Source organism: Procambarus clarkii, chromosome 76, assembly GCF_040958095.1.
Source record: "Procambarus clarkii isolate CNS0578487 chromosome 76, FALCON_Pclarkii_2.0, whole genome shotgun sequence".
In the NCBI taxonomy this organism is placed as follows: Eukaryota; Metazoa; Arthropoda; class Malacostraca; order Decapoda; family Cambaridae; genus Procambarus; species Procambarus clarkii.
This window is the reverse complement of record NC_091225.1, coordinates 19467723-19494779: the sequence shown is the minus strand read 5'-3', so window position 1 is coordinate 19494779 and position 27057 is coordinate 19467723. Positions and strand designations below refer to the sequence as shown.

At 36.4% G+C, this 27057-nt stretch overlaps 2 protein-coding genes across 13 annotated transcripts in view; one reads left to right on the top strand and one right to left on the bottom strand.

The window, feature by feature from the left end:
• The window catches only part of LOC123771456 (fasciclin-2), a 244507-nt gene extending 239500 nt beyond the window's left edge, over nt 1-5007 (top strand). For 10 of the 11 annotated variants that reach the window (XM_069313709.1, XM_069313708.1, XM_069313712.1 and 7 more), the window contains 2 exons: nt 2439-3958; nt 4220-5007. In XM_069313709.1, coding sequence (XP_069169810.1) covers nt 2439-3909 — 1471 coding nt within the window. In that variant the 3' untranslated portion in view covers nt 3910-3958; nt 4220-5007. The remainder of the gene's footprint in view (nt 1-2438; nt 3959-4219) is intronic. The other variant, XM_069313713.1, reaches the window with a different exon arrangement.
• A 7908-nt stretch (nt 5008-12915) lies between these two features.
• LOC123771458 (retinol dehydrogenase 13) lies at nt 12916-21969 on the bottom strand. 2 transcript variants are annotated; one of them, XM_045764003.2, is made up of 7 exons: nt 21632-21969; nt 20091-20256; nt 19807-19915; nt 18153-18298; nt 16323-16491; nt 15876-16083; nt 12916-13294 (listed from the first exon to the last, which is right to left on the bottom strand). In XM_045764003.2, exons 1-7 carry the CDS (start codon nt 21706-21708, stop codon nt 13198-13200), a joined length of 972 nt encoding a protein of 323 aa, XP_045619959.2. In that variant the 5' UTR covers nt 21709-21969; the 3' UTR covers nt 12916-13197. The 2 variants fall into 2 exon arrangements, with proteins under 2 accessions (XP_045619959.2, XP_045619960.2); XM_045764004.2 differs by lacking the exon at nt 21632-21969 and having other exon boundaries at nt 13045-13294; nt 20047-20251.
• Between the last annotated feature and the right edge of the window lie 5088 nt (nt 21970-27057).

The window sequence follows — 27057 nt, the reverse complement described above, 5'->3', positions numbered from 1 at the left end:
CAAGAGATTTTACAAAAATTGATAGATTTATAGATAGAGCTAGTACATACAATGCCTAAAGCCACTATTACGCAAAGCGTTTTGGGCAGGAAAAACATTAAAGAATAAAACTTAATACTAAGATGTATATTGTATAAGTTGTATATGATACAGTATATTGAGATAATGTAGTGGCCGCACATAACAGAGCTGGCAGCCAAAGAAGTTGCTTTGTTTCAAGGAATATGCTTACCAGAGCCTGTACCCTACCCAGCACATAGGAAGAGGAATGAAGCGGGTTCTGGAAAATATATACGTTCATAGGTTGGAAAAGACACACACACAAGAGTAAGGGAAGACATGATAACCACCTACAAAATTCTGAGGGGGAATTGACAGGGTGGACAAAGACAAACTCTTTAGCGTGGGTGGAACACGAACAAGGGAACACAGGTGGAAACTTAGTACCCAGATGAGCCACAGAGACGTTAGAAAGAATTTTTTTCAGTGTCAGGGTTAACAAATGGTAGTGTAACATTAAGTAGTGTTGTGGTGGAGGCTGACTCCATACACAGTTTCAAATGTAGATATGATAGAGCCCAATAGGCTCAGGAATCACACCATCACACCAGTTGATTAACAGTTGAGAGGCGGGACCAAAGAGCCAAAGCTCAACCCCCACAAACACAACTAGGTGAGTACTAGGTGAGTACATTCTCCAGAGGAAAGCAAGAGCCAATCACCCCAGTTGGGCTTTGGGCCTTCGCAGGGAAATAAGATTGGTTAAAGAAAATGAGGATTCAAATTTCCTGTTCACTATCACAATCGGGGATAGGAGTGTTGGTCATATTCAAACCGAACAAAAATGGGGAAATGAGGAGCACTCTTTAGGTCATTGTGGTAAAAGTTATAAGTAGACTGAATGGACATAACTACAACACACCCGTATTAGCCAAGAAGTGTGGTCTCGAACACAGATGGTTTCAGTACCAGAGGATGCAGCAAATGGTGTAAAAATATTAAATGTAAGGAAAGCAGTATATAGCAGACGTAATTTCACCATGGATATTAAGAGAACAGCTGAAGTACAGTGTGATGTGTTTGTGTTGTTAGTAAATGAGGAACCTGTGGAAAACTAGGAACATGGTATTTGTAGTCAAGAAATGAGGGCTTAGATTTTAGAGTTGTGTCAGTGACATACATTGTAAGTCAAATATTGAATAAAGTAATTGGAAAGATGATAGATGAATATCTGGAGAAGAATAAGTTTGTAATAAAGATAGCATGATATTACAAAAGGCATGCATTATGAAGTTGATAGTTGTATGAGAAGGCTGGCAATATACAGCAGATGAATGAACATATGTCATATTCCTAAATTGCCTTGGGCACTGTTGATCACAAGTTGGAAGGAACGGAAGGATGCTCGATTTATTTCAGATCAGGATTGTTGAAAGGGGAAACAAGGGTTTGATTGTTGGACCAGTAATGTTCCTGATGTTGTTAAAATTGATGTTTTGGAAGAGGTTGGTAGGACTGTTGATATCAGTGATGCTAAATAAATAAGAAGGGGAAGGACAAAGAGGAGTGCTTAATATTACAGTACAGTGTATACAGTATATATATATTCACACAAACTGCAGTGTCTCATGACAAAGTCTGAAGCAATAGGAAAAGTAAGAAAAGGAGATTGTCCACAGCTGAAGCACTAATGAAAATAGAAGATAGGTGTGGATATGTTTGTTGACAGTATGGATGTTCATAAGGGAGCACGATATTTCTGCATAGCAAAACAGTACCTTTTAAGGACATGAGTCAGTTAACAGAGTTGTTTGAATATCGGCCATTGTAAAGTAGATATGAGTAATGTGAGGTGGGCAGAGAAAGAATAGGCTATTGACATGTAAATGCTACTGCTGGCATGTGATGGTTACTTGTTTATTGGGGGCAAGTAGAGTATGCCTTAGCATTGGTTTCTAATGCCAAGTAGTACCTAAAGGGCCTTGTAAATGTACAATAGTTAAATGAGGCTTTTGAAGGACATTTATAGGTGATTGAGTATTGTCCAGGGACTCCCATGAATGAATATGAATAGTGGCTGTTGTGGAATGTCGAACATCATAGATGTGTTGGCCGAGGGAAGAGGAGAACATTGCCTAAGAGAACGACTTTAGTATTTTGTCCAGAAAGAGACCTTTCTTATAAATTACACTTGAGCTTTGTATTTAATTTTGCATTTTTGTATAGAAATGTCATAGCTGTGATGCTTCGAGATTGTTTTATCTTAATGTCAAACTATTGGAATATGTTTTATTAAAGAAGAAATTGTATTAGAATAACAACTGAGTAGGGCTAAAGACATAAATTAATGAATGAAGATGAATTAACTAATTGTATATGCATTATTGTTAAATACTAAGAAATATATATTTGTTTGTATTTTGGTTGGTAAATTTCAGACTAGTTGTGAACGACAAAAATCAAGGTGTTGTAATCGGTCCCAAAAATGTAGAGAGACAACAAGAGCAAAGAGTGACAAAGGAGGAAATACAGTTACTGGATAGTTGGAACTCAAATAATCAGACTTGTCAACCCCAGATTGTGAAATCAATTATGAGGAGAAGGGCAACTGATGATGAATTAAATGGGCGGGCACAAAGCATGGCTTGTGAGAATACATTTGGTTTAAAGAAAAGTAGTAAAAGCACTCCCATTCTAGATAGCGCCATGTCTGAGGAGTCTCTCTATGCTGTCCCATTATTAAATGAAGATATGCATGGGGAACAAACAAACTTAAAACATACTTTTCGAGATGGCAAAAATAAGGTGCCGCCGCCACCACCCCCCAGAAGAAATGTTTACTCTTCTCTGACAAATGTTCAGAGGTCAAAAAGTCAAGAGATGCTTTTTGACAACTACAATCAAATTCCACAAATGATGTATTACGAAGAGAGACAAGTTAATAGAAAACCTGAAAGTCAATACATGTCAGCAAGCAGAGAAAGGGTTTATGGGGAAGCAGTGAATGAGGGTTCAGAAGGTTCATATAACATGTTGAGAAACAAAGAACCACTTTATCAAGAAGCAGAAAGTCCTTATTATATAACAGTAGGAGATGAATGGAGTCGGGGGTCAGAACGCAATATGTCCGGAAGCAGAGGGACAGGTAATTTGCAGGCTGAAAATATTATAAATAATCCATATTATATGAGAACAAGTAAAGAAGAGGTGAACAGGTTGCCAACAAATTTGTACGACATGTCATCAAGCTTACAAGGCCTAAATGAACAAATGAAACTGGGAAGCAGAGTACAGAATGAGAGTGGCAAGAATCCTTGTATATTTGCTAGTAAGGCATGTAGGTCACCAAGTGAAAGCTCATCAAGCACTTTATATCAACCCCTGAATACTTTAGAAAACAAAACAAAAACCCAGGTTGCCTATGAAATTGCACCTTATGATGCTGCACTTAATATGAACTCTAGGAGGAAACACCCAGAGAAAATGAGTTTTGGTGAAGATAACACGGTCCAAGTCCCACCATGTATTGAAATTCCAAGCATTCCTCCAGAAGTGGCCATTAGTAGTAGATATCCTTCAAAGAGACCTGGAGTTCCACCACCCAATATACCTGTAAAACCGTATAGTATACCATCTGTTCCACTATTAAAGGGTAAAGAATTATCATCAGCATTACAAGACGTAAACGAACAGAAAATAGGATTGAAGACGGCAACGCATGGTTACTCGCACGAAATCTCAAAACCTCTAAGTCACAGTATGGATAAACTAGATGGGGAATACAATACTTCAGGAAGTGTACCAAATTATGTTTTCAATGCAACGTCATTAAGTTCAGCCAAGTCCCTTGGAAGCCTATTGGAATCAACCAGAGGTCAACGGTCGTATGGTCAACCTACTTTCCTCTAACCCTGTGCATGCCATATAATAGGATTAGAATGGCTTCCACTTAGTGCTGGTAAAGGATCATGTGTTTTGTTGTATTCTAAGTAAATGGTATAAAACAGGTCTTAAATGAAAAAAGTGGACATTTTAATATACAATAATGGTTATGTATACAGTGCTGTAATGTTACATACAGTTAAAAGTACAGTGAATATAAATAATGTGACATTAATTTTGTTAAGGTAACCAATTAGGAATTGTCTTGTATATAGTTTATGCAGGAATGTTATAAGAAAATAATGAATATTTTTTTTTTGTTTTTGTTTTGTTTCAGTGAGGTGGATGATAAGGAAGCCATCTTGAAAGAGGAGCAAAAGGGCGAAAATGTGAAGAAAAGCGAGTCCAAGAACAGTGTGACGAAGGACTCTCCGGTGTAGGCACCACACGATACTAGTGTAATTGAAATATTAAATACACAGGCTACAAGGCCATGTTGGCTTTGCTTGTGGAATGAGATTAGAATTCCTGTAGAAAATATTACATTAATGAGACATCATGTGCAGTAATGGAATGAATTATAGCCATCATTATACGAATATGTAGGTTTTGCCAAAGAACATGCGAGAGGAGGAACTATTTTGTATCTGTGTTTTTTCATTAATAGAGTAATGTAACTTTTCAGAATGGACGTACTTACAATACAGTATATACATCTTGTTAGTCATAATGAAGCATTTAGTATTCACACCAGTGAGGTGTATGCTAAATATATGGTTGAGTGTAAACTTCCTGTCTAAGATGTGTAAAAAATATAATTGCATGTTCCAGTGTATAGTGGAGAATGACAGGTGGTGATTCTCACATGGTTTATTGCTTTAACACAGTCATGTACAACTGGAGGGGTGAATGCAACCATTCATGTATAACTTCCGTATTTATAGACAGAAATGTGGCAAATAAACGACGATGTACTTTCAGTCTCAGTCCGATGTTTCAGTCCGTCCTGGACCATGATGAAGTTAATTAATGGTCCAGGGGGAGCGAAAAGTTGGCCTCATCTGGTGGTGTGGTTTTGTCTTCTTTATATAACTCCGTTATGTGGAATAAAGAGAGACTGCTGAACGTGTCTTCATTTGAACTCTTGCTCTATGATGAAGGGAATTGAATCAACGTGCATGCAGCTTTTGTTATGCATATATCTCAATAATATTGATTGAGATATATAACAAAATATACCTAAAAAATGGAAATGTTTTATATATTTCTATAAGAGATATTATATATAATATTGAGTTGTATATACATATAGAAATCAATAAATTTACATATTATATCTATTAATTTCTATATATAGAATTCTTTTATATTAGTATTGATTTCTTATATATTAATATAATAGAATTCTATTATATTAGTATTGATTTCTATATTATATATATGTATATAGAATTCTATTATATTAATATTGATTTCTATATTATATATATATATAGAAATTATTATATTAATATAGAATTCTATATTATATATATAGAATTCTATTAATATAATTAATATTATATTAGTATTGATTTCTAATATATTAATATAATAGAATTCTATTATTAGTATTGATTTCTATATTGTATGTATAAAATAATTTTATATTAGTATTGATTTATATTAATATAATAGAATTCTATATACATATAATATAGAAATTGTGGAACCAATTACTGCATAACGTGGTGGAGGTAGGGTCCCTTGATTGTTTCAAGCGTGGGTTGGACATGTATATGAGTGGGATTGGGTGGTTATAGATAGGAGCTGCCTCGTATGGACCAATAGGCCTTCTGCAGTTACCTTTGTTCTTATGTAAATCAATACTAATATAAAAATTCTATATATATAATATAGAAATCAATACTAATAGAAATTTATATATATAATATAGAAATCAATACTAATATAATAAAATTCTATTTATATATAGAATTCTATTATATTAATATAATAGAATTTTATTATATTAGTATTGATTTCTATATTATATAGAAATCTATTGTATTAGTATTGGTTTCTATATTATATATATAGAATTCTACTATATTAGTATTCATTTAATATAATCAATATTAGTATATATATATATATATATATATATATATATATATATATATATATATATATATATATATATATATATATATATATATAAATGAAATATAGAAATCTATATATATTTCTATATAGAATATAGAAATTATATATATATATATATATATATATATATATATATATATATATATATATATATATATATATATATATATATACTAATATTGATTATATTAAATGAATACTAATATAGTAGAATTCTATATATATAATATAGAAACCAATACTAATACAATAGATTTATATAAATGAAATATAGAAATCTATATATATTTCTATATAGAATATAGAAATTATATATATATATATATATATATATATATATAGAGAGAGAGAGAAATCAATACTAATAAAATTCTATTATATTAGCACTATCGCTCTCTGGACACCGCTCGCGTTCACTTTTTTTTCTCTTGAGTCCTAGCCTTGGACTGCGCTCGCGTCCAATACAAAAATATTTGTATAAATCAAATTTTTTATCAGTGACTTTGGGATAGTTTCAAAATGCGCGCCTTGAAATTCCCGTTCTCCTTTGTAGGCCTCTCGGCCACGTGGGCCATCGACCTCGTGTTGTTGTTGACATCCCTAGTGACCGGTCCGCTCACTCCTCGCGTCCATAACTTGCGCGGTTTTGTGTATTTATATCTCTTCCCGTGTGTTTTGTGCACAATAACGTGGCTGAAGCATGTTGACCAATCCACACACTAGAAAATGAAGGGACGACAACGTTTCGGTCCGTCCTGGACCATTCTCAAGACAATCGACTTGAGAATGGTCCAGGACGGACCGAAACGTTGTCGTCGTCCCTTCACCTTCTAGTGTGTGGTCTGGTCAACATGCGTTTCTGCAGTTTGAAGAGATGGCAATGTGGTCAATAGCTGAGGAGTGGCCTCTCGCAAGACACCATGCCATGCTCCAGGCATAAATGATGACGTCAGTACTGCTGACGCTTCAATGATGACGCCAGTACTGCTGACGCTTCAATGATGGCGCCAGTACTGCTGACGCTTCAGTGATGACGCCAGTACGGCTGACGCTTCAATGATGACGCCAGTACTGCTGACGCTTCAATGATGACGCCAGTACTGCTGACGCTTCAATGATGACGCCAGTACTGCTGAAGCTTCAATGATGACGCCAGTACTGCTGACGCTTTAATGATGACGCCAGTACTGCTGAAGCTTCAATGATGACGCCAGTACTGCTGAAGCTTCAATGATGACGCTTCAGTGATGACGCCAGTACTGCTGACGCTTCAGTGATGACGCCAGTACTGCTGACGCTTTAATGATGACGCCAGTACTGCTGACGCTTTAATGATGACGCCAGTACGGCTGACGCTTCAGTGATGACGCCAGTACTGCTGACGCTTCAATGATGGCGCCAGTACTGCTGACGCTTCAATGATGACGCCAGTACTGCTGACGCTTCAATGATGACGCCAGTACTGCTGACGCTTCAATGATGACGCCAGTACTGCTGACGCTTCAATGATGACGCCAGTACTGCTGACGCTTTAATGATGACGCTTCAATGATGACGCCAGTACTGCTGACGCTTCAGTGATGACGCCAGTACGGCTGACGCTTCAGTGATGACGCCAGTACTGCTGACGCTTCAATGATGACGCCACTACTGCTGACGCTTCAATGATGACGCCAGTACTGTTAACGCTTTAATGATGACGCCAGTACTGTTGACGCTTTAATGATGACGCCAGTACTGCTGACGCTTTAATGATGACGCCAGTACTGCTGACGCTTCAATGATGACGCCAGTACTGCTGACGCTTCAATGATGACGCCAGTACTGCTGAAGCTTCAATGATGACGCCAGTACTGCTGACGCTTTAATGATGACGCCAGTACGGCTGACGCTTCAGTGATGTCGCCAGTACTGCTGACGCTTCAATGATGGCGCCAGTACTGCTGACGCTTTAATGATGACGCCAGTACTGCTGACGCTTTAATGATGACGCCAGTACGGCTGACGCTTCAGTGATGACGCCAGTACTGCTGACGCTTCAATGATGACGCCAGTACTGCTGACGCTTTAATGATGACGCCAGTACTGCTGACGCTTCAGTGATGACGCCAGTACTGCTGACGCTTTAATGATGACGCCAGTACTGCTGACGCTTCAATGATGACGCCAGTACTGCTGACGCTGCCAATCTGTCAACCCCCGGGACCATCTGGTGTGAGGCGGCCTTTATTCCCGTCAACACCACACGGCGAAGGCTGACATCTGACTCTCAACTCAAGACGCGTGTAACAGGTAATTTAGACCCAAATCCTTCATATTCAATACGTATCAATAAAGAATACGTATTCTTCAGTATGGTCTAATATTCTGATTTCCTCTTGGAGCGTTTTATTGCGAGAAATTTAATACCTAAATGATATAGGGCTTCTATATCATTTCTATCATATGTGTTTCTATATATAGAAATACTTATCAATGAAGAATACGTATTCTTCAATATGGGCTAATATTCTGATTTCCTCTTAGAGCGTTTTATTGCGAGAAATTTGCTACCTAAATGAACGATGTAGAACAAAAAATAGCGTTATAAAACGATAATCTTTGGGTTTATCGGCTGTAAAGGGTGTATGAATGGGTGGACTCAGTGGGTAACGCTTTGGCAACTTTGGGCGTGGTTGCGGGTGGGACGCGCACATGTTTTGAATTTGATATGCATATGTCCGCGTAGGGAATTTTATTGCGAGCACAGTGATACCAAAATGAACGTGGTAGAACATGTTTTGACTTAACAATCATGAAAACAGCAGCACCATATCCGCACTTGTTAGGCGCTCACGGCTAACGAGCGACCTAGTTTTTCATTTGGTACTGGTCTCACGCATGCTTTAGTGACATTTTATATCCATGTTCCTCTAGAACATTCTATTGCGAACACATTGATACCAAAATGAAACACGTACATCGAAAATTAAGGTCAGAACACTGAAAAAAAAGAGTATACACTTATTAGTATTGGTGTAGCCCCTGTGCCATTGACCTTGTGGTAACAGGTAACACTTCCCAAACTTCCCACGTTATATCGGGTGGGGCGCGACCACGATTTGGACTTGATTTGCATATGCCCGTGTAGGGAATTTTATTGCGATCACAGTGATACAAAAATGGACGACGTAGGACAAGTGTGGAAATGATAAACCTGAAAAGAGTAAAAACATTTCATCGCTGTTTGGCGCTCACGGCTAACGACCGACCTAGGTTTTTTTATTTCGTGCCGGTCTCACGCATGCTTTAGTGACATTTTATACATATGTTCCTCTAGAACATTCTATTGAGAACACATTGACACCAAAATGAAAGACGTACATCGAAAAATAAGGTCAGGACTCTGAAAAGAGTATACACTTTTCAGTGTTGTCGCTCGATCCGCCCGACACTGGGCGCGCAAGAGGCAAGAAAGATGCCCGCCTGTCGGGGGCGAGTGTGTTAGTATTTAGAATTCTGTATATATAATATAGAAATCAATACTAATATAATAAAATTCTATTTATATATATAGAATTCTATTATATATATATAATATATAATATAGAAATCATTATATATATAGAATGTTATTATTAGTATTGATTTCTTATAGAATTTATTAATATAGATGTCTTTTATATTAATATTGATTTCTATATTATTTAGAAATCTATTATATTATTGATTTATATTAATATAATAGAATTTTATTATATTAGTATTGATTTCTATATAATATAGAAATCTATTATTAGTATTGATTTCTATATAATATAGACTTCAATTATATTAGTATTGATTTTTTATAGAATTCTATTATATTAATATAGATTTCTTTGACATTAACATTGATTTCTATTTTATATATAATATATATATATATATATATATATATATATATATATATATATATATATATATATATATATATATATATATATATATATATTGATTTCTATATTATATATAATATATATGTACTAATATATTAGATAATAGAATTCCATATAATATAGAAATTATATATATAGAATGCTATTATATTAATATAGATTTCTATATTATTTATTAATCTATTATATTAGTATTGATTTATATTAATATAATAGAATTCTATATATATATAATATAGAAATCAATACTAATCTAATAAAATTCTATTATAATAATATAATAGAATTTTATTATTAGTATTGATTTCTATATTATATAGAAATCTATTATATTAGTATTCATTTCTATATTATATAGAAATCTATTAGTATTGATTTCTATATTTTTTTTTTATTTTTTTTATTTTTTTTTTTAGAAAAAGAAAGATAGAAATAGATAGAAATCTATATAATATAGATTTCTATTATATTAGTATTGATTTCTATATTATATATAGAATTCTATTATATGAATATTGATTTCTATATTATATAGGAATCTATTATATTATTGATTTCTATATTATATATACATATATAGACTTCTATTATATTAGTATTGAATTCTTTATTATATAACGTGATTTTCTATATAATTCCAATTTATACATAATACAAGCATCTATACATTGTTATATAGAACACATTTCGTTTATAGAAATAATATTGTCTTATATTTCATTTCTCGATCATACCATGATATAGATGTTTCTATAATATTGCATTGGGGCTTATTTGAGGCATGTCGGCATCAATTATTAATGCGGCCTTTTAAACATGCCATTCCAGTGGTATTAATGTCATATCTAACATCAATGAACATTGTAGGTTAGAACAAATGGGGTAAATATATTATATTTAATACATGCCACAGTCAACCTTAAAACAATTAGCTCAAACTGCATTGGTACCAACATCACACAATAGTCACACGCCAAAATAACTTGATAATGGTCCAGGCATCAGTAATGCCTCTAAAATATGTTCATTTTTTAGTCCTATGAAACACCATCCAATAGACACACAGAGATCACACTAACGTGATGCATCAAATGAACAAATCCACAGGGGCCGTGACGAGGATTCGAACCTGCGTCCGGGAGCATCCCAGACACTGCCTGAGCACTGTTGTAGCTCAGTCGATTAAGGCAGTGTCTGGGATGCTCCCGGACGCAGGTTCGAATCCTCGTCACGGCCCTTGTGGATTTGACCATCCAATACAATTCTAAACCATATTCAAGCTCTTTCGAATGAAGTCGAACTTGTCTATTTGAACACCTTTAAAATCCCTCAATTCGGTAATCTATAACACACATACTGTGCTATTGCAATCAACTGCTGACGAACTTTTATATCTACTATAACTAAAAGTGCTTACATGGATACAGACGTGTGTAGGACCTACAAAACACACCGCAATTACGGTTTTACCTGGTCTACTGTAAACATACACGATAATACAGTACTACTATATATTACAGACACCAAAATGGTTCAGTCCTCAATTGAACATATTTTTTACAATTCCATTGTGCAGTATGCGTGAAAGGTTTCTCTCCCTCTATTTGTTGTGCAAATCATAGCCTTATGTACAAGGTACTTTATTCTACATCAACTGTATGAGTCATTAATATCAACTCACTAGTAGTCTAATATTTCTTTTCAAACCCATGATTACAACTACCACTTGTTACCTTATTGAAAATGCTACCGCTTAATTATATAATGTTAAATTCCATAGTATAATGAAGCGTTATTCATATTCATTAATATGGCATTGTTTTAAGCAAACCATTAACTATCTTTCAATTATGGAACATTCTATTTATTGACTAAATCATTACACTACCATAAGTAACCATTTACACTTTCCAGTCTATATGCTACACTATTTCTTCATACACATTTATCGATTATCTTTCACTATTATTTAACCAAACTGTACAACTCATGAATGACATTTGTGTATAATGTGACTCACATGTATAGTGGGTCAAGAGGATCAACACAGAACATAAACATGATAACCACCTGTGATGCTTGTAAGACAGACATGTATTACAAAACAAACTTATCTGGACCAAACCAATGTTATGGTTCACTAAACCAATCTCCTCATCTTCCTCTACAACTCGCCTAGAGTTTCTTGCATCAAATGTGACAAGCGAGTAACAAATTCTGAAATGGCACTGTGCTTCAATAATATATATCAAATGAAACCTAATGTAGACTTTCTGGTAGCACTATACACTACATAAAAAGGTTCAAATTTAATTATCTCCTTTTTTTTTTTTTTAACATCCTCACTAAAACAATATTTCAATCAATACATTCATTAACTAATGCTCAAGTGCCATCAATGAATTTCCTGTATGGCTTGCAAAATTTTTTTTGCACATGACCTTTTTGGCAAAGGTCTATTGTGAACCACATGGTTCAGAGGAGGACGGACACACATGTATCATCAAACATGCCTCTCGCTTCCTAAAACGTTGTATATATATTTGGATCTGATCGTAATTTACTAACTGGAGGCTGTGCTACATATATTCCATATTTAGTGCTTTAACACAAATACATGATTTTACACCATTTCCTACAATATCCTGACGTACACACCAACTGCAACATTATATTTATTGGTTTTATAACCTCTCTCATAAAGTGACTAATTTATTTTTGCCTTTATTTACCATATACTTTCAGAACATTATCTGTTCATTTGACATGTAATTTACTAATAGCTTCTTTTGTAAGAAACAATTTCATTATAGACACCCAGTATGGTAGCATTAAGATAGACTTGCAGTATTGGTCATTGTGTCCGTCCCCGGCTCGTCTCTTATTGTAAGGTCTGTTTCTTTTTTTATATCGTGATTATGTATGACTAAGCTTGTCTGTACTCCAGTGTGGTATAAATAAAATGTCTGCCATTACATTTGTAATTCATTCTCCATAAATATTACAGCTTCATACACTAAAATCCATTCTTGCCTATTCACAATGCTGCACAGCTAAAAATACACACACAGTGAATAAAGTATATACAACTCACCAAAGAAACTGTCATCAGCACTATATGCTACACACAAATACGGGCATTACACATTATTTCTGTACTAATCTTGCCAAACCATCTTATTTACTCCAAATTCTGTAACTATATTCAACACTTGACATACTTCATGATATTGTCTTATATGAAACCTACACCTCACGTTAATCCAGTCCAATGCTCACTCACAGCCCAAAGTCTCTTGGCTGCAACTTTATCCTGTGCACCCTCTGACACTTTGCCTTCAACTTGGTTACTGTAAAGGAAACAACATTTACTATTATAAACAACTTAATAGCCAATATTCAGTTCCCTATAATCCACCATGCACCCCCCACTAATGTGTGTGTGCTCTTTTTAACATTTCCCACCTCAATTTTCGTGCTACCTCATTCCTTTTGGTATCAAAATGTTCGCAATCTAATGGCGTGCATTTTAAAATTAGTCCTATAATCATTGAACAAATAATTAATGGCTTTTTAACAAATATTTTATTTTATAACTATCTGTCCATGATTATGATTTCAACAATATTTATCTTTTCCAAAACTCTCTAAGCTTGTTATAACTAACACTATTCTCAGACAGCACATTAAAGAATGCCCTGGCAAAACCCATTACAACCCTTTCATTTCATACGGGCCTCGTAGCCTGGTGGATAGCGCGCAGGACTCGTAATTCTGTGGCGCGGGTTCGATTCCCGCACGAGGCAGAAACAAACGGGCAAAGTTTCTTTCACCCTGAATGCCCCTGTTACCTGGGTGTACCTGGGTGTTAGTCAGCTGTCACGGGCTGCTTCCTGGGGGTGGAGGCCTGGTCGAGGACCGGGCCGCGGGGACACTAAAAGCCCCGAAATCATCTCAAGATAACCCCTCCCACCTACACAATTGCAAAACACCCCTGAAAAACCAAGGATAAGCAATTACAGTGCTGGAAGTGCTCCTGCTAACAAGGTGGGAGCACACTTGCCCCTCCAATTGCAGCTAATTGGGTAACATGCCCACACAAAGCTTCGAACTATTTGACAGTGATAAAAACACTAGAATGTCCAAACACTTAGGGAGGCAGCAAGGTAGTCAAAAAGTGCAGCAATTTACCAAGCACCTAAAGTGACTTAGAATTTACCACTCCCAAGATAAAGGCAAAGAAAGACCTGTGATGTAAGGCCTCCGACAACACTACCAAAACAGTCATCTCCATAACCCCCAAATGCAACAAACCACATAGGGAACACAAGGTCATAACATAACCAAAGATGGGTGATGCAAAGCCACTCCTGAACGCTAGTGCAGAACCAAACAAACAATAAAACCCAATACAAGATTATGCTTCCAGCCTGAGATGCCCACAACAATAGTAATACACAAACACCAATAATTTAACCATCACCTCAACTACAAAAATGTTGTGACAAAATACTACCACAACACAAGAGACCAAAAAGCCAAAACATTTCCACTGACACAATAACATTGGATAGGCCGTGGCGCATCCGATCCCACGATCGTCGTCGCCCCTAAATCAACACAACAACAACAACATTGGATAGGAAACAAAATATCCAACCACTTGGGATCAAACCATCCATCTCAGTAAACACACAAACCCACAAACACTAACAACAAACTTCCCAAACCTTATTACTAAATCCATACAATCAAGGTGGTGGGTCAACACCAAGGGAACAGATACAAAATCTTGAAACACTGGTTTCCTTACCTAACCCAATACCCCTCCTATAAACTCTTCCCCACCTCAGGACATAGCCTGGCCTGGAAAAGGGCTCAAAATTTCAGCACCAAAATCACCACAACTTTTTTCTTTAATAATAATAATCCAAATGCATCCCCCAGCCACAAACAAGACTGAAAGAAAAGCCTCAAGATATCAAATCACTTTAAACCCAAGACATAATGTAAACACAAGCAAAACTTATTATTCCGACACCAACCAAATGTTCCCAGAACAAGTCATGGGAAACACTCGCTGGGGTCTCTAATATAGTACATCCTCCATGCCACCTATAACACAAAGTGCAAAGGAGCACTGATAACAACAAAGCACATCACCCATCTACTCCAAATCCCTGGAACAATGCAACTGCTCCCAAACAGAAATCGCATCATTAAAAACCACATCCAATGAACAGGGGAACAATCCGACATACAGATCCAACACCGGCCACAGTATGATACATCTAAGACTGCGGTTAGTGGAAATGCATTACACGACACCAAAGTTATGCCTTTTGTTCAAAATGATCCTGAAATGTCAAGTTCCCAAACAACACACCCTATTGTGGAGTGCCCAGAATAGGGAAAAACTCTGAAAACACCACAAGAATAATAAACATGGCCAGAAATCCGTGCTCAACTACTAAAGATAATTTTCTATAAACTAAATCAAGTACCCGTGTCTCAAACGTGAAGAGAGACAGAAAAGCCCCAGTCTCGGTACAATATTGCAAACATCAGTGCTATATTCCACTGTGTAAAAACATTCACATTCATAAATGGGCTACCAATTCTTATGTAACCATTCAAAAGGCATGAACCAGAGCTCCACACACATGTTGGTTGATTGATTGGTTGATTACACACATCTACAGCAGCCGCGACAATGTACTAGACAAAGCCACACTAGACAAAGTATTTGGGGATTTCATATACACGAATATGTGCACAAATGAACAGTTTTATGTTAAGACTTTCCTATTCTTTTGGGTTCAATTTTATAGCTCACTTTTTGTTAAATCGGTTCTGTTTTACCAGTAAATCACTCCCATTCACCAACGATGCGGACTTTACTAATGTGCAAAATGAACATTTCTCACTCACCTAAAGTACTTTCCAGAAACTCCTTCCAGCTCAGAGTTCAGCGAGACATATATGGTTGTCTGGGCTCCCTGGCGAGGCGTCTTCAGAAACAGCCACAGTAGCGGGTAAAGGAATATTTTGGCTGTCCAGCTATTGTTTATACTCATATGCCTTCCTAATTCAGTAAAAACAATCCCAGGATGAACAGCATTACATGTCACTCCACTTCCTGGAATTCAATATTAAATATTACATTACAGTATTTTGAACCTAAAAAAAATATACTGTAATATGAAACAAATATTCTGCTATATTGCAATAAACAAGTTACTCGTTAAATCCCTCACTGCACCATGGGAAGGACTTACAATGGTTCAGAATATCATAATATCTTCACTTTTTTAATGTGCAGGTTTTTGTATTCATTCGTTCTAGCATGGTCTACTACCTTCCCTTTTGATTTCTTACCTTCTAATCTTTCTGCCAGTTCTTTGGTGAACAAGATATTGGCTAGCTTGCTCTGAGCATATGCTTCTCCTTCATCATACGTTTTATCGCTGTTCAGGTCACTGAAGTTTATAATTCCACGCTCGTGTGCAACACTCGACACATTTACAATACGACTTGGTGCTGAAGCCTACAAATAAATATCGATTTATTATTCACCATATCAATTGGTAGTATAGTGTAATATAGTACTCAAAACACACTTTACACTGAGATATAAACGTGCATTCAGTTTGTAAATTATTTTCTCAAAGTCATGTCTAAATCTAACAAAAACCCACAAATAAAAAACTGACAGCTTGTCTATTTTCCAACCAAATAGGATTTACAGTACAATACTGTACTCTACATTATATTGTAATACAGTACCCAGTTTCATTAAAGATTGACACGTTGGTTTGCTAGTCATTAGACACTATTCACTATTGAAACAAACAAGATAGAGAAACTTTTTCACAAACTTAAGCATTACAGATTCACAGCAATATCACTTGTAGAAACTCTAGTCACCATATTAGCCAATCACACAGTGCCATTTCACTTGACCCCATGTGCGCCAACCTACTCTCATACTATAAAATTACAAAACTTCCTCCAAACACAAGAAACCTGTCCATGCAGGGAATGATTGGGAGCATTACAATATCACCCTTAAACATTTTCACAAAATTAAGTCAAGATTATCCAAGCTATTTATTTTCCTACTCCCACACATATACATTCAAACTAAAAGAACCAAATGTAAATCATGCACAAACCAGAACAGGCTACTCCTTTATACAAACAAGAAATACCCACAATGAAACTGCTCCTGACCACCATTCAAACCTCATTCTACTTAAACTACAGTAAACTGCATATTCCAGCATAAATATGCTTCTGGCTCCCATTGCAAAATGTCGTTGCAATGACATTGTAATGTCATCGAGTCATGAGACCCATCTACACTTTGCCCTCAAGAGTGTTACATATCACAAGGTTTATTTACCATACCTGCCATGAACTGGGAAGGTAAAGAGTGTATCTAGGCCCAAAGATTCCTTGCCTAACCCTGTCACTCTACACTATAGTATTAAATAATACAAAGTCAAACAAATATGTCCATGACATAGGCTGTTGGCTACATAGATTTTTCTACACTTCAAAGAGGTGATGAAGGAACAGCCGACAAGACTAAACTGTCTCATTGTGGACAGAACTCCGAGATGGTATGCAATCACTGACCCACGCCACTGCTATGTACCGCTACCATGGGTATTTCTGAAAACCAACAAACAAGCCAGACAACTAAGTCAATAACATTTACAGACCTTGAATAATGTGAGGAAGCATGATCTGGGAAATAAACAATAATAGAAGGAAGAGATATTAATTTTAACAACAAATATAATTTGCCAAATTATAGCAAATCTTTTAATATAGCCTTTCTTAGGTGGATCCAATAATTATGTGGAGAAAGTGCTCAGGCACTTTGACTTTACTGTATAACACTTACAAGGGATACAAGGTCAAGGAGCTGGGGTTCGAAGATACGGTTAAACAACAGTGCCCAACCTTTTGGACCATCGGCCAATGAATGCCAACCCAGCATGAAGCAAGGCCGACACTATTGACCACTCGGAGAGTACCGACAATAAGGTAACTTTTGATTATAATTACAAAGAACAACACTCTTGCCAAGTACAGTACATCATTATTCTTTTCCTGATAAACAATTCTCTATTTAACAAACCATTTGGGAAGGAGTTGCACATATATTTAATAAACAAGTAAACTATTTTTCTGATGTACCTTGATCTTGTCAAGAAGAAGATTTGTAAGAAGGAAGTGTCCAATATGATTCGTCCCGAGTTGCAGCTCAATACCTTCTTTGGTGAAAGACTTTTTACATCGCATCACTCCAGCATTGTTGATTAATATATCAATGCGTTCCTCTTCTGTAATAATTAATAATGTATATACTACACTGCAGTAAACATCAACACACGTGCATATAATAGTACAGTACATGTATGCATCCTAGATTGTAACCATTTACCAATTACTTGATATACTAACACTATTAGAGTGGTGGAGGTAATAGAACTAAATATTTGTGTGCACTTCTAAACCAAAACTCTGAACTGGGGCAACAACCAGCAATCATAATCAGGAAGGAGACGAAACCGAAAAGGGAAAGAAAAACTCTCCCCCCCGCCCCTGCCCATAAGTCCCTGGGAGCCTAAAATGTCATACACCCACAAGCACTCTGCATATAAATAAGTCACACATCCCATCTAACAATTCCACACGACCACATAACATGGAGAGAAGGCAAGATAGAAGAGTTTGCCTGTGGCACAAGACATCACAAAGACAAGAGAGAGAGGGAGGGTGGGAATTCATTAATTAGTAATTTGGAACCGAGGCACAAAATCTAAAACATTACAAATTCCAGATAGACTGCTTGAAATAATGCAGTCAACAGATGTTGTCTCACTTTCAGTACTCAAGAAATGTGCATTTAAGGTTAGTGGCCCAATACAGATTATCTTTACAAACAGGTCATCTTTTTGAAATGGGGATACTGGGAAAACCAACTATACACCTAAATCATTGCTAAGCATGGTATTAAAAGGCCTAGAAAACTATTATTAAAAGCAAATTGAGTACTGTATTTGAAAAAGAATGATATAATAATGCACAACAGTTTTGATTTTGAATGGGAAGGTCATACGTAACAAATCTACATAATTTCTACGACAGTCAAAGAAATATTGCCAAGGAAGGTTCGGCCAACTGTATATACAGTACCCAGACTGAAACAACCTGACACCAGATATCTAGTAGTAGTTCTGTATAGTAAATACAGTACTCACCACAGTACCATACAAAAGGCATTTTGAGAGGAGCCTATGCTACACTAGCAAACTTCATAACTCCATTTAAATATAGGCATAGAGAAATATTACAAAACTAGTCAATTCTTCAGACTAAAATTAGAACACTCAGCAGTGGTGTCGTGCCCATAACTCGTGAATCACAAACAAATTCAACAAAATATGCAAATGCATCCTTCTACATGCCTCCCATAACTTGAGAACATGAGCCAAGAGGCTGAAGGCATTAAACATGAAAATGCTAGAAGATAGAAGGAAAAAGAGGCAATATGATCACTATGTATAAAATTGTTACAGAATCCAAACTATACACAAGTTTTTAAACCTGCAACTTCATGAACAAAATGCCACACATTCAAGAAAACAAAACAAAGGGGTTGAATAACACAAGAAAGCAAAGTAAAGTACATACTTTCAACAAGTGAGAAGATGGTTTATTACAAAACCATCAGCTGGGAAGGCAGAACGCAAGTGACGTTCTCATCTTTTTTACACTAACGTCATTACTGTACATACATGGTACATTATATAGATAACTACATCTCACAATTTTACTTGCTACTTACTCTCATTCACCCTCTTTGCAAAGTTCCTGATTGATTCTTGTGAGGCTAAGTCACACTCCTGGCAAAATATGTATTTATTTCGAGAAGCCAGCGCAATATCTTTCCTTGCCTAAAAAAAAAAAACAGAAATATCTGAGATCTTGGAAACCAAGTTTGCAATTCACAACAAAAACCTTTATAGATTCAGTATATCAGATGTTTCAAATCAATTATTTATTAGACAGCAAATCCATTTCTAACCCATTCTTTAAGCAAGTCATAGTATTTCAATTCCTTCATCCAACCTCTTGACACTTCTTCATGTCCCTGCATGCCATAATGACTCTGGCTCGCCGCATGGCCATCTCCAAGGCAGTCTCTCTCCCAATACCAGTGTTTGCTCCTGTAATGATGACCGTCTTCCCCTGTAGGCTCTCTGTTCCATTATATTTACTGCCTCCAAGAAATTCCCTGCAATTTAAATCAATTTAATTACTACAATTTCACTTTACTCCATATTTCATTCATATTTATCTTTTAATAAATCATGACATTGATTAAAAGTAAGGTTTGATGCTATGGCCAAGGACACGACATTCACAGACAAATTAATGAAATCAATGTCATGGAGAAAGTTTTCCTAGATGACCTACTTTTCAACAACACATAATACAGTAGTACTTTTAGTATTTACAATTAGCTATTGTAGCACAGGTAAAATAGATAACTTTACATTTACACATGACAATAATTACACTCAAGTCACAAAAATGCATAGGATTTTGAGCAAATCTAAAAGTAAAATGGCCAAGAATTAAATTTATTCCTAGTCTAGTACTTAAGATTTATGCACCTTTTAATAATGATAATTCATTATGTCTGGGGAGATGGGAAACAGTGTATATGTACACGCTGCCCTTGTATCAAAGTAACTACAGACCCTTCCAAGAATACAACCCCACAACAAGCTAACTAACTCCTATTTACTGCTACGTGAACCTGGGCATTAGGTGATAAGAAATGTGGCCAAATATTTCTGTCCCGCCTGCGATTCGAACCCAGAATTCTCTACTGCGAGTCTAAAACCAATCCGACTGTACATTCATAAATCCATACCAACACAGAAATTATTATTTAAGGCTTAACAGCTTACTAGCAACATAAAATGACAAATCCTACTGGCCCATTGAAAGCAGACTATCTTATTTTGCACAATCAGTCAAGAACACAACCCCCTCTCTACTCTAAGAGCCTAAAAAAGTAACTTCTAAGGAGGAACCCCTTCCCCATAACCCACTCATAACCCCTCCCTTCCAAGTCTAAGATTGTTGCTCAAAGAGGGACCTCCCTAATCTAAGCCCCAAACGGGGGAACACTATGCGTGCTACTGCCTTTACAAGAATTTAAAACTTCAATGATCTGTACCCCCATAAACCCAATGTACCTTCTCGTATATAAATTACAAAAACATTCTCCCAGTCTTCATCTCTAATGGGGAAACTTTCCTGCTCCTGCAGTCTCCGTGGCATAGTGGTAAGACGCTTGTCTGGCGTGCAGCGAGCGCTTTGCCCTGGGTTCATATCCTGGCCGGTGAGGATTTACTGGACGCAAATCCTTAACTATAGCCTCTGTTTAACTCGGCAGTAAAATGGGTACTTGGTTGTAAAAACGATTCTTCGTGGGGGTCATATTCCAGGAAACGTAGGATTAAGGACTTGCCCGAAACACTACGCATACTAATGGCTGTATAAGAATGTAGCAACTCTTGTATATATCACCAAAAAATAATAATAAAGGAGGCCAAAACAAGCCCCCAGAGGCAGCATCTCCAGCACAATACACTCACTTGAACAATATGACACCTCCCACCATCGAGCCAAACACACTGACCCGGACCACACTTTTGGGCACGTTCCACCTCATCCTTGACCACGTCACTTGCTCTTCTTAAATGTCTGAAAAGTGTGAGTAGCAAGCACAGCCCCGCTCCGGTGCCAGATAAGTCCACTACGGGCTCACCATAGCCCGTGCTACTTGCCCCGCTCCTGTGCTAGGTATGTTACGGGCTCACCGTAGCCCGTGCTACTTGGAACTTGTTCCGAGTAGCTGAATCTATAACAATATGTGAACAAGTCCAGTGAAAAGCCCGAGCCGGGTTGGGTATGGAACTCGGTTATAACTGACAAATTGTTCACGTAATTCACTCCATTATCCTATCCAGCAATATCCTGATGTAAATTACAATTATATTACGATGTTTATTTCATGATATATTCAAGAAATATAATGCATTAACAAATGAAATACAGTTGTATATATATATATATATATATATATATATATATATATATATATATATATATATATATATATAGCTCTCAGCCGTATTATATGAACTGTATTTATGGACAATAAACATGTTTATACAGGGTGATGAAACACTACTGGAAAATAGAATCTACTTACAGTCCCTAGGATTACGCAAGTAATGAAGAAATATATTATCCACTATAATGTTGATGCTGAATATAGAACATTAAGAAAAAATACGGAAAAAATTTAGTTTATAATTAAATTTGACAAATATACCAGGTGACTATATAGAAAGTCGACGATCTAAGCGACAATGTGGAGCGACTTATCCCAAACATATTATTGGCTGGAGTGTGTTTGCTGGCAGATCACACTGTGATCTGGCAGCAAACGTTAATCTAACTAATAAAGTAAATTTTACTCAGGAAAATACATACATAGTTGATTTACAAACATAATGTTGGATTTATAGATAGAGCTAGTACATACAATACCTAAAAAACGTACGTATAGCGTTTCGGGCAAGGAGAAATAAACTCGCACATTTAATAGGTGCTGTTTACTATTAGAATGCATATTTATAACTATGTTGCATAAATAGCGACAAAACATTTAAGATTTATTAAAAACAAAAGTATCAACTGCACAGTGATTTGTGTATAACAATCTCTCTAGTTGTAAGGGGCCTTACTTGACACTAAGCCCAGAAATCATCTCAAGATAGCCATCAATATCACAAGTGAATGAACTATCACTTGTCTTCACTAAAACTAAGTCCCAATTGGACTGACAAATGGCAACGTCTACAATCTTCCCAAACTTAGGCAGTTCACAATGACAAATTTATTATATATTCTGTATGGATTTTAAAGTGCAGAATGACCTGACAAGTGGTTTAGTTTAGTTTATTTATTATGTAATATGATCTACTTAATTTATTATGTAATAGGATCTACTTACGAGTAAGTCTTACATTATTCCAGGATTAATGACTTGCCCGAAACGCTAAGCGTACTAGTGGCTGTACAAGAATGTAACAACTCTTGTATATATTTAAAATAAAATGTATCCCCCATACCCATCTTGTGGGCGGTAGTGGAAAGGGTTACAGAAATTGAAATTGAAATCAGTTTATTGAGGTAAAATACACACACAAAGGGATGAGGTAGCTCAAGCTATTCTCACCCCGTTCAGTACATCGTGTTAATACATACATATAAACACATCACAAGCAATAAACGTATTACCGAACATTCTGAGAGATAAACATATACATTTCCTCCTTTACACAAGTAAGGGTTACAGAGGCATATCCATTGGCATGACCATTAGGGTGTGCGCCATCTATGTTTTGACAGCAGCACTACATATTAACCCCGCGTTACGCTATGATCAATATGTGTTATGGTCAGTTGCTAGTCTATATATGTTTCTGGACACCGTAAGTGATGTGTGGCTTGTTGCAGGCGGAGGTCAGTAGTAACTGTTTGAACTGTGTTGGGGGAGGATGTGTCCGGGTGTGGCTGACCAGCCAGTAAGTTACGAGTCTCTGTGTATTTAAGCGCGGTTTTGTAATAGTCATTTGTGCTAATAACCAATTTAAGGGTGTTTTGAGATTTGATGGGTATCGATAGTGATATAAAGGTGGAGGGGGGATAAATTGTGTAATTACAAGTAAATTACCTTGTCAAGTTATGGCAATTGGCTTAAATCTATTGTGGTAAAGTTACTTTAATACAAATATTTGTAAATATAGATTTAGCTTGGGTAAAACTTAACTTGATACATGAATTGCTTAGTTTTACAAATCACTTTGATTTAACACTTGCATAGTTGAGGCAACAGTGATAACGTTTGTGATGTGTACCTTGACTTTAGCAAAGGTTTTTTGATAGTGCCACATGGAAAAATTGAATAAAAGGAGCACTCAATATTGGGAGTGTTGTATAAAGTTTAGGGCATGGCTAGTATAAGTTTTTTTTTTTTTTTTTTTTTTTTTTTTTTTTTTTTTTGAGATATATACAAGAGTTGTTACATTCTTGTACAGCCACTAGTACGCGTAGCGTTTCGGGCAAGTCCTTAATCCTATGGTCCCTGGAATACGATCCCCTGCCGCGAAGAATCGTTTTTTCATCCAAGTACACATTTTACTGTTGCGTTAAACAGAGGCTACAGTTAAGGAATTGCGCCCAGTAAATCCTCCCCGGCCAGGATACGAACCCATGACATAGCGCTCGCGGAACGCCAGGCGAGTGTCTTACCACTACACCACGGTTAGTATAATGGTTAGTATAAATGGTAAAGGGACTGTTGAAAGTAGTGCATCAAGGCTCTTCTGGGACCTCGGTTGAAGATTTGAGCAGGAATAATTGCAGAATTGCAAAATAAAAAAAAATGGGAAAAGAAATAAATGCTTGCCATCACTTGAGTAGTATCTAAAGAGTTTTGAAATGGTAAAGATTGCCAGATGCAGTTTAATGCAGACAAATGTTAGGTTTTGAGGCTAGGTAATAATGGTACATATGAGCTAGATGGTGTTTACGGGTATTACAAAATGGATCAGTTATGGTGATAAAAATGCATAAATGTTCATTAGGCAAATGGGATCATGGCTATAAAATGGAACGCATCCAACATAGGATGACAAAAGTTAATCCTGCAAATTGGAAACCTATTTAAAGAAAGATCGAAAAGGCTTAAATGCCTGCCTCTAAAAAGGTAAAGAATTGGTGACACGATAAGTATGAAAGTGGACAAATGGTCCTAACAAAGGGAATATCAATGGGGTATTGAGGGTATACACAAGATATAACTCGATACAAAGGGTATAATTGATACTTCAGCTTTAGGAAAGACCTGGGTGAACATTGTTTGGTAATAGGTTTGTTTGGTGGAACCAGTTACTGCGTCACGTTGTGCAAGTGGGATGCCTAGATTTTAAACTGTAGGTTAAATCTTCAATACGAGATTGGAAGGATATAAGGAACTGCCTTGTATGGGCGAACAGCCCTTCTGCAGTTAGCTTTATTCTTGTTCTAACCTGCTTAGACCTAAAGTTTTAATCACAAGCCAATATGGCTATTAACCAGAAAATTTATATAATGCAATTCATTGAAAGCCGAAGTTGATAATGTAACTATGCTGTTGACTGAAGAGTTAAATAGGTGTTGCCTCACCATACCAAAACTTTAATCTTGGTAATCTAGCTTACAGCAGCTCTTTCAAAAATTTAATTTCCTGTTCCTCTTGTCCTCCAAGTTTATTACTCTACTCTAAATGACTAAGTAGGGTAATTGTCTGCAGATAACATGCTCCCTTGCCATGTTAGGCACTAAAATCTACATTGTTTTATAAAATGTCTTGCCTCTACTTGTCAAATCCTGTGAAAAATATGGGTGTAGAGCAAAGGGTGAAAGACAATTTGCAGTGAAATGTTAGTATTGGGTATGGCTTCTGCCAATGTTGGCTGGCACCACTGCCTGTGAGTATTTAACTTTGAGCAGGACTGGCATGCAGTTTATAGGCTACTGATTAAATTAATTGTATTCTATGCTTGGCTATTAATGTCCATGCCAACTCTTGGGTGGCTTAATCTTCATAAATAAGTGGTGCTGCATGGGCTACTTATTGTTAGCAGTCTACATTTTGTAGGCTGGCCCCTTGTTTGGATCTGTGCTCTACCCACTTAGCTATGAGGCTGCTTATGCTATCGTGTACAGTATTCTTGAATTACAGGCATACAGCCTGTAATTTTAAAGCCTTGTTCCCCTTGAAAAAGGGGAAGGAAGTGGGAATAGGTTTCTGCTTCCTTTCCTAATTTCTTAGGAGAAATATAGATGGGAGACAGTGCTCCAATATTATGAGCATAGTGGTGGTATCCCTAGATTTGATTAATGTTAAATTATCATTCGTGGTATACTATTATGTAATTATAGTTAAATTGTATATGCTTTAAAAATTAGGTCTAAACATAATTTCCATAATTGTTGCTTTCCTACTGTAGAAAAATTTTGTACTGTAATTGACTTTATTACCATACCAAAGTACAGTACTGGTATTTTAACTATTAAAAACATTGCTTTCTGCTGCCCAGTTGAAAACTTGTTAAAAATACTTTAAAATCCTCTTTTAAAGGTATTTAAGAAATTCTCATAAATTTTGTCCTGCATTAATTCTGCAAATATTCCTAAATTTACTGCATTTTTTGTTCTTGTCCTATATTAACCCTTTAATTGTATTTGCAGGTGGTAAATACTCTTTCGGCTGCTACAGCTCTCCAGCCCAGGGTGTCAACTGCCTAGTCTTCAACTGCCTCCCAACATGGTAGCGAGGTCCTGAGCTGATGTACCCTATGGCGAAGATTGAGGAAGTAGTTTCCTGAAGTAATGAATGGCACTTTATAACCAGCAGCCGGCACCAGCTCTGGACAACGTCGGAGTGGACAAGGCCCAGATCCCGTGGGGAGGAAGGTCTACACTAACATGTAAAAGGTAGATAATCTGACCCTCCCCCCCTTCCCCCCCATTGACAGTTTCACAGGTCCCCCCTTTTCCACTTCATTAGCTTGTAAAGCTTTATCTTAAACAGCAGCTTAACTTGGCATTTATGGCTTTAGTGGGACTTCCATTGGATAAGTGGGTGGGAAAAGCATCTTTTGTTCTGCATTAGCATTTCTCTTTAAACCATTGATTCAATGTTGCATTCAACTTTATCTTGACATTGTTTTGCAAATTGATCAATTTTCTGTGAAGACATGGATAGCATCCTATCTAGCTTGTGTTGTACCATTTTTACTAATGTCAGTTTCATAAAGAATGAATTATTGGCTGGTATTAAATATCGTCTAAAGTAGATAAAATCGGTGTCCATGCTGTGGTATTAGTTGGGTGAACGAGATTAAAGTTGTGCTTAGTTTCCTTGCCAGTTGTGTGGTAGGTTGTGAAAAGCTTTAAGGGGTCC